The sequence below is a fragment of the Littorina saxatilis genome, linkage group LG15, assembly GCF_037325665.1.
Source record: "Littorina saxatilis isolate snail1 linkage group LG15, US_GU_Lsax_2.0, whole genome shotgun sequence".
NCBI classification, from domain to species: domain Eukaryota; kingdom Metazoa; phylum Mollusca; class Gastropoda; order Littorinimorpha; family Littorinidae; genus Littorina; species Littorina saxatilis.
In genome coordinates, this window is record NC_090259.1 from 26,237,447 (window position 1) to 26,249,946 (window position 12,500).

Below are 12,500 nucleotides of genomic sequence, written 5' to 3' on the forward strand. Positions count from 1 at the left end.
ACGGGCGCAGTGGTGTGGTGGTAAGATGTCGGCCTCCTAATCGGGAGGTCGTGAGTTCGAATCCCGGTCGCTGCCGCCTGGTGGGTTCAGAGTGGAGATTTTTTTCCGATCTCCCAGGTCAACTTATGTGCAGACCTGCTAGTGACTTAACCCCCTTCGTGTGTACACGCAAGCACAAGACCAAGTGCGCACGGAAAAGATCCTGTAATCCATGTCAGAGTTCGGTGGGTTATAGAAACACGAAAATACCCAGCATACCTCCCCCAAAATCGGCGTATGCTGCCTGAATGGCGGGGTAAAAACGGTCATACACGTACAACTCCACTTGAGTGAACGTGGGAGTCTAAGCCCATGAACGAAGAAGAAAAAGAAGAAGTATAGCAAGCAAATGTTGTTACATACACACTCATTTAGAGATCATACAAATCGAACAGGATGTTTCGTTCACTTACTTGTGCATTTTATTACACACGAGGCATGTCTTGTGTTCGTAGCAAGCAAATGCTGTTACACATACCCTCATTGAAAAGAGCTTACAAATTTACAATTGTGGGGTGTTCATAATTTGTTTCAATAAAATGCTTTCTCAATTTTCCATAAAAACAATCACAATAGCCTTTGTAAAGTGTGTTGATTGTGACTGAAGAACTAGGCTAGAACTTTCTTTGCTCTTTCTGGGTTGTACTTTGTATGCTAAATTGGCAATCCTTTATTTTACCTTTGTTGGAACTTAATGACTAAGCAATTTTGTTCATTGAAAAGAGCATACAAATTTACAATAAAAGCAAAATAGAAACAGGTTGCAAAATAGTGACCTTTTATCTGAAACTTGAGTAACTTATTCCATGACTAGCTTGGTCTCTTGTACTGTACTAAGCATCATCTTTCCATTCTGCCATTGGTACTTAAATGCAGAGATGCATTATAAACAAAATTGCTTAGTCATTAGGTTCCAATAAAGTTAAAATAAAGGATTGCCAATTTAGCATACAAAGTACAACCCAGAAAGAGCAAAGAAAGTTCTAGCCTAGTTCTTCAGTCACAATCAACACAGTTAGTTTACAAAGGCTATTGTGATTGTTTTTATGGAAAATTGAGAAAGCATTTTATTGAGAAATTATGGACACCCCCCCCCTCCCCACTCACAGACACACATTCTTTAGACAGTGAAAAATGTAAATGAAAATAATAAAAAATAAACAAATATGAAAAAAAACGGTCTTAAAGTTAAAAGGAGGTAAAATTACATTGGTTATGAACAGAAACCCTGAAAAGACACAGTCTTAAAAAGGAGAGTCTTAATTTGGGGGTTTGAAAAGGCGGGATTCCACTTGTTTGTTTGTTTGTTTGCTTAACGCCCAGCCGACCACGAAGGGCCATATCAGGGCGGTGCTGCTTTGACATATAACGTGCGCCACACACAAGACAGAAGTCGCAGCACAGGCTTCATGTCTCACCCAGTCACATTATTCTGACACCGGACCAACCAGTCCTAGCACTAACCCCATAATGCCAGACGCCAGGCGGAGCAGCCACTAGATTGCCAATTTTAAAGTCTTAGGTATGACCCGGCCGGGGTTTGAACCCACGACCTCCCGATCACGGGGCGGACGCCTTACCACTAGGCCAACCGTGCCGATCGGGATTCCACTGTCTTCCTCAATAAAATAACAATGAAAGAGAATGAAAGGGTCAATAGTAGTGACACTGACCGCTGATGTCCAAGAAAGAGCGCGCAGTGCGAGACCCAGCTACATTGGTGGCGTTGCAGACGTAATCTCCTTCAGAGTAGGTGCTGGCCCTTGGAACCTCTAGTGTCACATTGGCAGAGTCACTGAGAAGGACAGGAGGAAAATCTGATAGGGTTCACTTCATAAATCAATTATATAAGTATATAAGTTCATTGTTTTATTTGATACAGCGTTTGTGTTTATGAAGTGTTCGTGTTTTTGAAAGTTGTTGTGCAAAGACTGAGTGCACTTTGGTGTACATACACACAAATACACACACTTTAACCCCTTCACTGCCACAGTGGTAGTAACTTATCCGAATGGTCTATGGGAAAGAACTGTGTTTAGAACCCCTACAAGTACTTGGACTGTGGTTACCTCCCATTTAGTTTTCAGAAATGTCCTGAAATGTTGTTGACACAAATCCCACGTATGAGATACGGTTATGGGCGTACAATAAACAGAAAATGACCACGTATTACATACGGGGTGGGCAGTGAAGGGGTTAATAAGCAAAACACATACACACAGAGATTTGAAAAAAGTGCAGGTACACACACAGAATACACACAAACACACACCTGAAGCAACAGCACATACGCACATTCACACACAACACAACTGAACACACACACCCCTGAAGCAAAACACACAGACACATTCAAAACATATACACTTGAAGAAAAACGCACACACCACACACACACTTAAAACAAAGCACACAAACTCACAACACACATACACAAACCTCAAACACACACACACACACACACACACACACACACACACACACCCCCCTCAAAACTGCCCTACATACACAGCTAGATCCCCCTCAAACACACACACACACCCTCAAACACACACACCCTCAAACTCATCCTCAGGCCTGGGAATGAGTAAAAGTGGTTTGGGCGTACTGACGGGAAAATTGTGCGTTTTAAGCATTTTTAAGGGCACAATTAGAAAAGGATTTCGTCGTATTTACGACGAAAGGTGTATCATTCCCAGGCCTGCACCCTACACACACATCCCCCCCCCCTTAACCCCACCCTACACACCCTACAAACCCCAACCCACATTCACACAGGACAGCAACACCAACCTAAAGAAGAGGTCATAGCCTTGCTGCTTGCCGTCTCGGAACCACAGGATGGTGTAAGGCACCAGGCTCTGCACCTGACAGGTCAGCACTGCCGTCTGGTCGTAGAAGCCCCGTGTTATGTCAGGCATGAAGACGTTGGGTGCTCTCGGTGCTTCGGGGCTGATGGCTGTTGGCGTGATTCGCTGAAGGGCGTAGCCTTTGGAGTCTGTGCCTTTCACCTGGTGTAGGTCGGTTTATTTGAAAAATGGTTTAAAATGTTTGTAATCACGTTGAAAAGTATGTACAAAGTTCTTGATCACATTGTTTGGTGTTGTGTTTATTTTATTATACTTTTCTCAAATGCCTTTTCACTTTCAATGTATTATTAAAGGAGTGGCTGAGCTACAGAGATTCAAAATAAATAGGGTCACCAAATAAAAACACCCGGTGCACTTATACAAACTCTGCGAAACAGTGACACAAAAAAGGCACAAGCTTTAAAATCACACACATTTTCACATTATAAATCAAAAAACAAAAAAGGTATGTTGTTGGAACGTTTAATTATTGACAAAACAAAATGTTAGGTTCACAGATATACCGACCCAGCGGTCTTAAGTGCACAGACAAACAATTATTAGACAAAACTTATCTGACAAAATGTTCAGCCGCTTGCAGGGAAGACACAAGCGAGGCAATGATAAAAAATTATTTTGTTTCCCATTATAAATTCTTCCCGCACATATTCGTTATGCAATTCATCACCATGGGATTACCAAAGGCCAATGATTTTCCCACTATAAATTCATTCCCCCGAATGTCCATTATGCAATTCATCACCGGTGGGACTACCCAAGGACAATGTTTGCCCACTATAAATTCTTCCCCCAACATGTCCGTTATGCAATTCATCACCATGGGATTACCAAAGGCCAATGATTTTCCCACTATAAATTCTTCCCCCAACATGTCCGTTACGCAATTCATCACCGGTGGGACTACCCAAGGGCAATGATTTTCCAACTATAAATTCATTCCCCCGAATGTCCATTATGCAATTCATCACCGGTGGGACTACCCAAGGACAATGTTTTCCCACTATAAATTCATCCCCCCAAATGTCTATTATGCAATTCATCACCCGTGGGACTACCCAAGGACAATGTTTTCCCACTATAAATTCTTCCTGCACATATCCGTTATGCCACTGACCACCCACCTTGACGTAAAAGAACTGGTCAGGAGGAATGAAGGAGGTGACATTGTAGAGGGAGGCAATGTCCGGGTCCTGGTTCAGGGGGAACTTGGCGATGGGTCGTCCCTTCAGGTCAATCAACTCCAGAGACGTCAGCTGGGCCGGGTAGTCTACGTTTGTGGCGTTCACCAGCACATGGGTTGGAATACCTGTAACGGTTTATACAGTTTAACCCCCCTTTTAACACCTACACAAACATGAGAAAATCAGGCCTTTAAAAGGAGGGGGGTTAGTTTAGCTAATGGGGTCTATGTCGACCAAAAGAGTGGGATTCCCTGTAGGTGGAGTTCCTGGAGGGAGATACAGGGAATACCACAGGATTTAGTTCCTGTAGCGTGTCGCTGATATCGCTGAAAGTCACGTGATGCTTGGCGACATCGGTAGAATTTGATGTTTTTCAATCTTTTTTGATATTTCTTAGAAATTTGAGTATGGTTTGTAAGTTTTATTGAAAAACTCCACCATGTGGGATTCCCTGTATACAGGGAATCCCCCTCCAGGAACTCCACCTACAGGGAATCCCACTCTTTTGGTCGACATAGTCGCCATCAGCGTTAGTTTACAGAGGTTATGAACAGAACATCTGAAAAAGCAAGGTCTTAAAATGGGGGAAGTCTTACATTTTGTGGTCTTAAAAGGGGGGTTCCACTGTAGTCGTGAAATTCTTTTGCTTTTCAAAATGAAAATGGACTACAAACCTTGTACGTGTTCTTTTTACATTTAGTCAAGTTTTGACTAAATGTTTTAACATAGAGGGGGGGAATCGAGACGAGGGTCGTGGTGTATGTGTGTCTGTGTGTGTGTCTGTGCGTGCGTGTGTGTAGAGCGATTCAGAGTAAACTACTGGACCGATCTTTATGAAATTTTACATGAGAGTTCCTGGGTATGATATCCCCAGACGGTTTTTTTCATTTTTTGGTTAAACGTCTTTAATGACGTCATATCCGGCATTTTGTAAAAGTTGAGGCGGAACTGTCACACCCTCATTTTTCAATAAAATTGATTGAAATTTTGGCCAAGCAATCTTCGACAAAGGCCGGACTTTGGTATTGCATTTCAGCTTGGAGGCTTAAAAATTAATTTATGACTTTGGTCATTAAAAATCTGAAAATTGTAATTAAAATTAATTTTTTATAAAACGATCCAAAATTACATTGATCATATTCTTCATCATTTTCTGATTCCAAAAACATATAAGTATGTTATATGTGGATTAAAAACAAGCTCTGAAAATTAAAAATATAAAAATTATGATTAAAATTTAATTTCCGAAATTGATTTAAAAACAATTTCATCTTAATCCTTGTCCGTTCCTGATTCCAAAAACATATAGATATGATATGTTTCGATTAAAAACACGTTCAGAAAGTTAAAAAGAATAGAGATATAGAAAAGCGTGCTGTCCTCCTCAGCGCAACCGCTACCGCGCTTTTCTGGATTGTTAATGTCACTGCCTTTGCCACGAGCGGTGGACAGGTCTTGCGGAAAAAATGCAATGCATTCAGTTTCATTCTGTGAGTTCGACTGAGCTTGACTAAAATATATTAATGTTGTATTTTCGCCTTACGCGACTTGGTTTTTTGTTTTTTAGCTTGGGAGTGTGGTCTTAGTGCCTCAAACCCACTTCTCACCCCAATTTTGACTATGCTCGACTATTTGAACACAACTATAAACTATAAAAGGCAGGCCAGCATGCAGAAACAGGGACAGAATCAGAATGCTCTTGAAAAAAGGGACTAAAAGTGGGGGTTCCACTGTTCACAAAGACAAAAATAATACATTACCTTGCACCGGTCTGAGGTTTGTGGTGGAGAAATCACGCGTGGGATTTTTGGAGAAGCCAGTGGCAAAGTCGGTGGTGCTGAGACCAGTGATGCGTACAGAATGGGCGGAGGAGCTACCCACCCGGAACCTCCATGTTCCGGGCTCTGGATCCTTGACGTTGACGATCAGCACGTTCTTGATGCTCAGAAGTTCCTTCACTCCGGATGCCTCTGTGCGTCGTGTGCCTGCAAGTTCAGATCAGATGTTTAGTCTTACTGTTTGGCACCTGGCACTATGAATTCCTGTTCACAACTACTAACAGATTTACTAACAGATTTAAAGATGGTTGCTTCCCCAAGTGTCTGCACCGTAAATCCAACGTGACCATTTGCATGGGTGGGACTGAAAAATGTCATGAATCCTGAAAAATTTAAAGGGGGGGGGGGGGTCTGGGGGCCCCCAGACACTGCATTTGTATAATTAACAACCAAAAAAACGTCACCACAGACATTACGAATCCGGATTTCCGGCATATTTATGCATACACCATAACAAAATCCTGTGCTTTGCATTTGGTAAATAAACTGTTTGACTTGACTTGAATCCCACCCATGCATTCGCTTAGCCACTGAATTTTAAAAACAAACCTTTTCAGCCTTCACAAACAATGAGGGAAAATAACTAAGTTATTTCTAAACATCGTCTATTCACAAGACAGCACCCTTAATGATCATACAGATATATGTCTAAATGACATAGGGTGCTGACAGAACTGTGTATTAAACGTAGCAACTTTTCACCTTGCCAAACTGAACTTGGCTCTCATGTTTTGAGGGTTGAGCGCAATCACAGAATAAACTGACAGACCTGAGGGACATATGCAGCAAAATTCAGCTTGGCAACCCGCACTCAGCCCAGGCAAAATGTCCACGTTTCAACAGATGCAGTCTCACAAACACTCACTCACACACACACAAACGCACACACACACACACATGCACACACACACACACAGCAATGAAAACTTTAGAAAAAACATCAAATCTTACAGAAACACCACACACAAGATAGGCAAAGAAAACGGATCGGTATAGAGCTCATCGCAGTCGTCTACGGAAAGAAAGCAAGCAGTCTTACCCGACGGATCTTTGAGAACGATTCTTGGGTTTTCTCCGCTGACAGAGACGGTGAACTCCTGCAGGTTGCTATCAATGGGGACCTGTAGCACCTGTGTTGTGCCCACCTCTTCGTCAAGCGACAGCAGGTTGACTTTACGAGCTTGCACCGCTACGCGCACAAAGTTCAGCACCTGTACACGTAAATACACAGAGGGTGAAAACCAGAAGCTCACATGTGCCGTTAATGTTGCGTAAAAGAAAGTCACACAAACAGAAAACACAGAAATTATGTCTTTTGTCTCACAATTACAATTTTTGTGTGGGTTAAATTATACATTTTGAGGATGACAGTTGGTTGTTCATTTCAATGCTTCTTTTCTTCTCAGGTGCCTAAAAATCATTCCCACTTGTCACGCAATCATATGTCTATATTTAGAGCGCTTATCTCCCTTTGTTTTTAAGAGTTTTTACCTGTGGTTTCTGTGTTGTGAGAACAGATTTTCTGTTCAAAACCTTTGTAAATTTACCCCCAATTTTTAAGACCCTGCTTTTTAAGACCTGATTTTCTCAGATATTGTAGGTCTTAAAACTGTCGAGATATAACCTTGAACGGTTGAAAACGACGTTAAACACCAAATAAAGAAAGAATAAAGAAAGAAAGGTCTTAAAAAGGGGGGTTCCACTGGCTCACAGCTGAGTGATGTTTCTACACCATACAGCAGCTCATGAATAAAAGGATAGATACCAATTTGTTTTAAAAAGTGCATACATCATACCTGGTTAACCTGTGATTTCTTCAGGAGAAACACCTGGCCAGAGCTGGTGGCAGCTATCTCCTCGTAGGCACGGTAACCACGGTGAGTAACGTTGCCACAGTCACCAGTCAACACAAACACCACCTGGGAAAGAAAAGCCAACAGAAAACGCTCAAAATGTTAAATGTTTCAAAAATAACCGCTCAAGTTTTACGGTCATTTGTTAGCTTCTTTGTTTTGTTTTGTTTAGCTTGTCCTAGTTGTGTTCTTAGTTTCTTTTCATTCTTCTTTAGTTTATGGTTGGATTTGTTGTTGTAGAAATTCCTAAAAACAAATTCATTTCTTATTTTGTTCGTAGATTAACTGAAAAGTAATAATTTTTATAATGGGGAAGAATATATCAATTATCATGGATAGAGACAAATCTGACAAGCTCTAACATATCAGAAGTAATGGAGAAGAAAAAAACCCACATTGATTAACAAAGGGTGACAAAGGGCATGTTATATAAAACATCAGAAGTTGTGAAAGAAACAATTGAAAGTCAGAAGAGACTTTCTTCTGAGATTTGTTAAAATCTCTTAGCAGAGCAAAAGAGAGAGGAAACAAAAAAATGTGTCCCTTCACAGACAGCCCTATTGGGGAAATCAGACCCTCCTCGGACGGGACGAGTTTCACAAAGAGAATCTGCCCCGAAGGGAGAGTATCAACAGAGGAAACTAGTCCAGAGGAGGACCATTGTTTTACTACCATGACCTGAGACACGTGTTTTGACACTCATGTGTCTCATCAGTGCATATATATATATACAAGATGGGTCTGTAAATGAGACACCCTTAGTTGTTGAACTAAAACAACATGCCAAAGGTAAAGAGGTAATAGATGCGTCTTTGTCGAGAAACAAGATTCCAGCTGAAGCAGACAGGAAAGCGCGTACTATTGACATAAAAAACAAACACCGCTGCAGAACTTTTACATGTGTATACACTGAAAACATAAAAGTACACTCCACATGTCACTTGCTATAGCTATTTACTACCAGCTCATTGCACCAACTGGCCTCTTGTGTGGGTGGCTTAGTAAATTGGCAGCATGGGTAGGTGCAAAAATTCTCTTTCCCTCTCTCTCTCTCTCTCTCTCAGTCTCAATCTCATACACATGCACACACACAAAGTTGGCAAACACACACACACATGATGCTTACACAGATGCACACACACACTCACGTTCCACACTCACTAGACTTTGTGACACAATTTCACATATATAAATATCCTAACATCAGTCTCCTCCATATTCACAACCAACAATAGACAGGTCCATAATAGATTTAGCGCTAAAATCATGATGTATCTAACTTCTAAGTGACTGAACAGTACCAATTTAACCTTTAATTCAAACGATCCCTCACACCTACCTGACTTTGTTTTTGCTGAATGAGTTCTAGAACTTCTTCCGTCAGGTAAAAATCTTTGGACCTGGCATCGGTGAAGACGTAAATGAAGGAGTTGGGCAGTGAGACCTCCAGCGCCCTCTTGATGGCGCCGATACTCATCTCTGGACAATCGCCTCCCCCCTGCACGTACAGGTCGCGCAGTGCATCTTGGAACTTGTTGTGGTCTGTGGTCACAATGACTGGTCCCACCTCTGACAAAAAGAGAGAAAAAGAAATGCTCTATTGTAAGCTGAGAATAACTGTACTCAAAGTCAAAATGTTCACAAATTCCTCTTACTAATACTAGTCTTAGTCTTAAATACACACTTTCCCCGCAGTCTCATCGAATGCCCCCCCCCCCCCCCCCAAGCTGAGAATAACTCATTAACTGTCCTGAAAATGTTCACAAATTCCTCTTGACTCACACTGTCCCCGCAGTACGTCTCATCGAATGCCCCCTCCCCCCCCCCCCCCCCCTTTTTTTTTCAAAAGCCAATAACATTGACAAGACAAAACAAAATTGGGATCGGTAAATTAATAACATTTTTCTCAAGGATCAGCATCCTTTCTTCTTTTCTTTTTAATTTTTTACCCATCAGGCGCATGTGGCTTTTTAATTTTGTGTGTGTCTGTAACCCATGCGAGCCGGCGTGTCCAATATATATAGATGTCGGAGGAGAGTACTGAGTAACTTTCCTTGAAAAGTCTACATGATCGAGTTTTGTTCAAATTTTTTTTCTTCTGAAGGGTCACAAATAAGTTCTAGGGTCAGGAAGAAAAAACAAAGTTGGTTGGGGTACCCAAAACTCTGGCTGATTTTGTTGTTGATTTTCAGCTTGTTTCTGGCTGTTACCGTGGTTGTGTTTAGACATAACCAGGCAGTCATATATGCTGTTTGGCACGACAAAGCTCTTAGTCTTATTAAACGAAGCACCAAAGTGTTGAAATGCGACCCTTCCGAAACAACCACTGAACCAGCGTTCTTTCATATATATTCGTATAAAAAGAGAAGCAAACCATTGCAAGCAACGACAGCAATATGTGACTTCACAAGGCCATACCCGATCTGTGCCATGGTTTGAATCTGAGCTTCAGCAACAGTAAACCTGCTCTTGTGCATAATAAACCGTTCCTCCGTTGCACTGATTCGCGAACTTTTTATGACGATTTGAAAACTGGCCACCATTCTCTGTTTTTGACTTGGAAGCGGCCATTAAGCTAAGGGGAACAACTCTGACCACTGAATGCGGTTCCACTATAGCGCAGAGGTGTCCGTGCTTTCCTGAAGTCAGTGGAGCAGTATTCTCCGAAGTGGACATTTACAAAATAAATAAAATGTATGTAACAATTGGTTGCAACAGACTGAGTCTGATATGTCTGTTCTGATTCTGCTGCAACAACATTGAACAGTAACACAGCAAGTCACTGAGTTCTAGTATTCGGCTGAGTAGTCGCCGGTGCCACTGGCTGCCAGGTGACTGATAAAAGTTTGATTTCCATGTGCAGTTTCAATTACAACACCCCACAACGGGTAAGATGACCTACTTTTGAGTGTATTCAATACTGACATATTGGTGCACAGGTGATGGGCAGGGTGACCTCAGTTTCAGCGGGTATAACGTGACACATAAATCATCAGTTCGCTTATTAAACTCGGTCGAACAAGTTCAAGCCAGTCTCAATCCAGTTGTATACGACTGAGTATATCTTCTCAGTTGTGTTAGTGTTGCTTGGGTTTTCTTCCAGTCTACGAGGTTGCTAAAACCAGAATATAACAAGTAGCCCTGAACTGCAGCTACGAAAAACAAGTCACAAGTTGTTGTTCTCCATTGTTCGCTGAGGGGAAATTGCATTCCTTCATATTGCCTTTAAAATACTCCGGACAACTGGTGTCAACTCTCATTACGATAATAACACCCATTTTTAAGTTCAGCTGACAACTGGAATTTGGAAGACAAAGAAAACAAAGACTGACGTTAACATGTTAAGCGCGACCGCGTTCAATGACACACACACACCCAAAAATAAAATCACAAAACAGTCACACTGACACGCGCGCTCACACACATACACACGCACGCACGCACACACACACACACACACACACACACACACATATATATATACACGCATGCACTGATGCACGCATGCACGCACGCACGCACACACACACATACACGCATGCACACACACACGCACACACACACAAACGTTAAACACACACACACAAACACACCGCACACAATCGATCGTGTAAGGCGCTTGAGAGAAATATATTGATGTATAAGAGAATCAGTATTGGAGGTAGGCCGGGGAGGGGGGGGGGGGGTGAGGGGAGAGGGAAGCGTGTCAGAGTTTGAATGCACCAGGCACAACAGAAAAATAAGATTGTGTGCAAATCAGTACACAGACGGAGACACCTGTTGCTTCCCTGGTGGCTCATTTGGTAACATAAATTGGAAACGACATGCGAGGAAAGGGAGGTAAGTAGAGAAGTGCCAATGGGTTCAAAAAATTTTTGCTCGTGTCAACGTTAATTAGGAGTTGTTGCCCTGATTTAAACAAAACAAAACACAACACATATAGTTATTAATGCACACTTACACAGTCTGCAATAATAAACATGTGGTACGCACATCAAGTTCTGTCTTGCTGTTTGTCTGTCTGTCTGTCTGTCTGTCAGAGTGAAAAACGAGAGGACTGAACAATTACGTATCGAAAGAGTTTTTTGATTAATTGGGTCATGGGTGCAAATCTAGACCGGAAACAGAAATGGTATCCATGTCCAATCCCCGTCTTACCGTTGTTGCACGTACGACTAACATTTTGCCAGAAAAGCGTATAGCTGATTACACCAAAACGCACACACATGGCCCGTAGCGCCACTTTAGTCAAGTTCCTGCTAGCTTTCATTTGGAGAAAGCGACTCGAATTTTCTAGCAATAAGATATTAAATGAAAATGATAAATGAAGGCCAACAACAACAACAACAAATAATAATAACAACATAAAACGCCTCACGTCAAGCAAAAAAAAATGTATCTGTCTGCATTGCGTTACTGCACGAAACACCTTCCGCTGCGCAAATCATGCAGATATCTACTTAAAACCCCATTTCTGTTGGCACTGATAACACAGGGGCCCGGGTAGCTCAGGTGGTAGAGCGGCTGGACTTGTGATCGAAAGGTCGCTGGTTCGAATCCGGGCCGGGACGGACACAGGTCAACTTTATGTGCAGACCCAGAGACGGTATCCATCTCCCACCCCCGTGTCACCACAGTGGCACGTAAAAGACCTCGGTCATTCTGCCATAAGTGCAGATGGCTGATACCACCTAAACACGCATACACTTGTGTATCTCT

The 12,500-nt window shown here is 42.1% G+C and overlaps 1 protein-coding gene across 2 annotated transcripts in view; it reads right to left on the reverse strand.

Annotated features, from left to right (window-relative positions):
* LOC138948937 (hemicentin-1-like) overlaps positions 1-12,500 on the reverse strand; it is a 169,177-nt gene that overhangs the window by 109,909 nt on the left and 46,768 nt on the right. For both annotated transcript variants that reach the window (XM_070320602.1, XM_070320603.1), the window contains exons 3-9: positions 9,121-9,350; positions 7,725-7,847; positions 6,968-7,139; positions 5,851-6,075; positions 4,031-4,215; positions 2,833-3,050; positions 1,713-1,834 (exon numbers count right to left, since the gene is read on the reverse strand). In XM_070320602.1, coding sequence (XP_070176703.1) covers positions 1,713-1,834; positions 2,833-3,050; positions 4,031-4,215; positions 5,851-6,075; positions 6,968-7,139; positions 7,725-7,847; positions 9,121-9,350 — 1,275 coding nt within the window. The remainder of the gene's footprint in view (positions 1-1,712; positions 1,835-2,832; positions 3,051-4,030; positions 4,216-5,850; positions 6,076-6,967; positions 7,140-7,724; positions 7,848-9,120; positions 9,351-12,500) is intronic.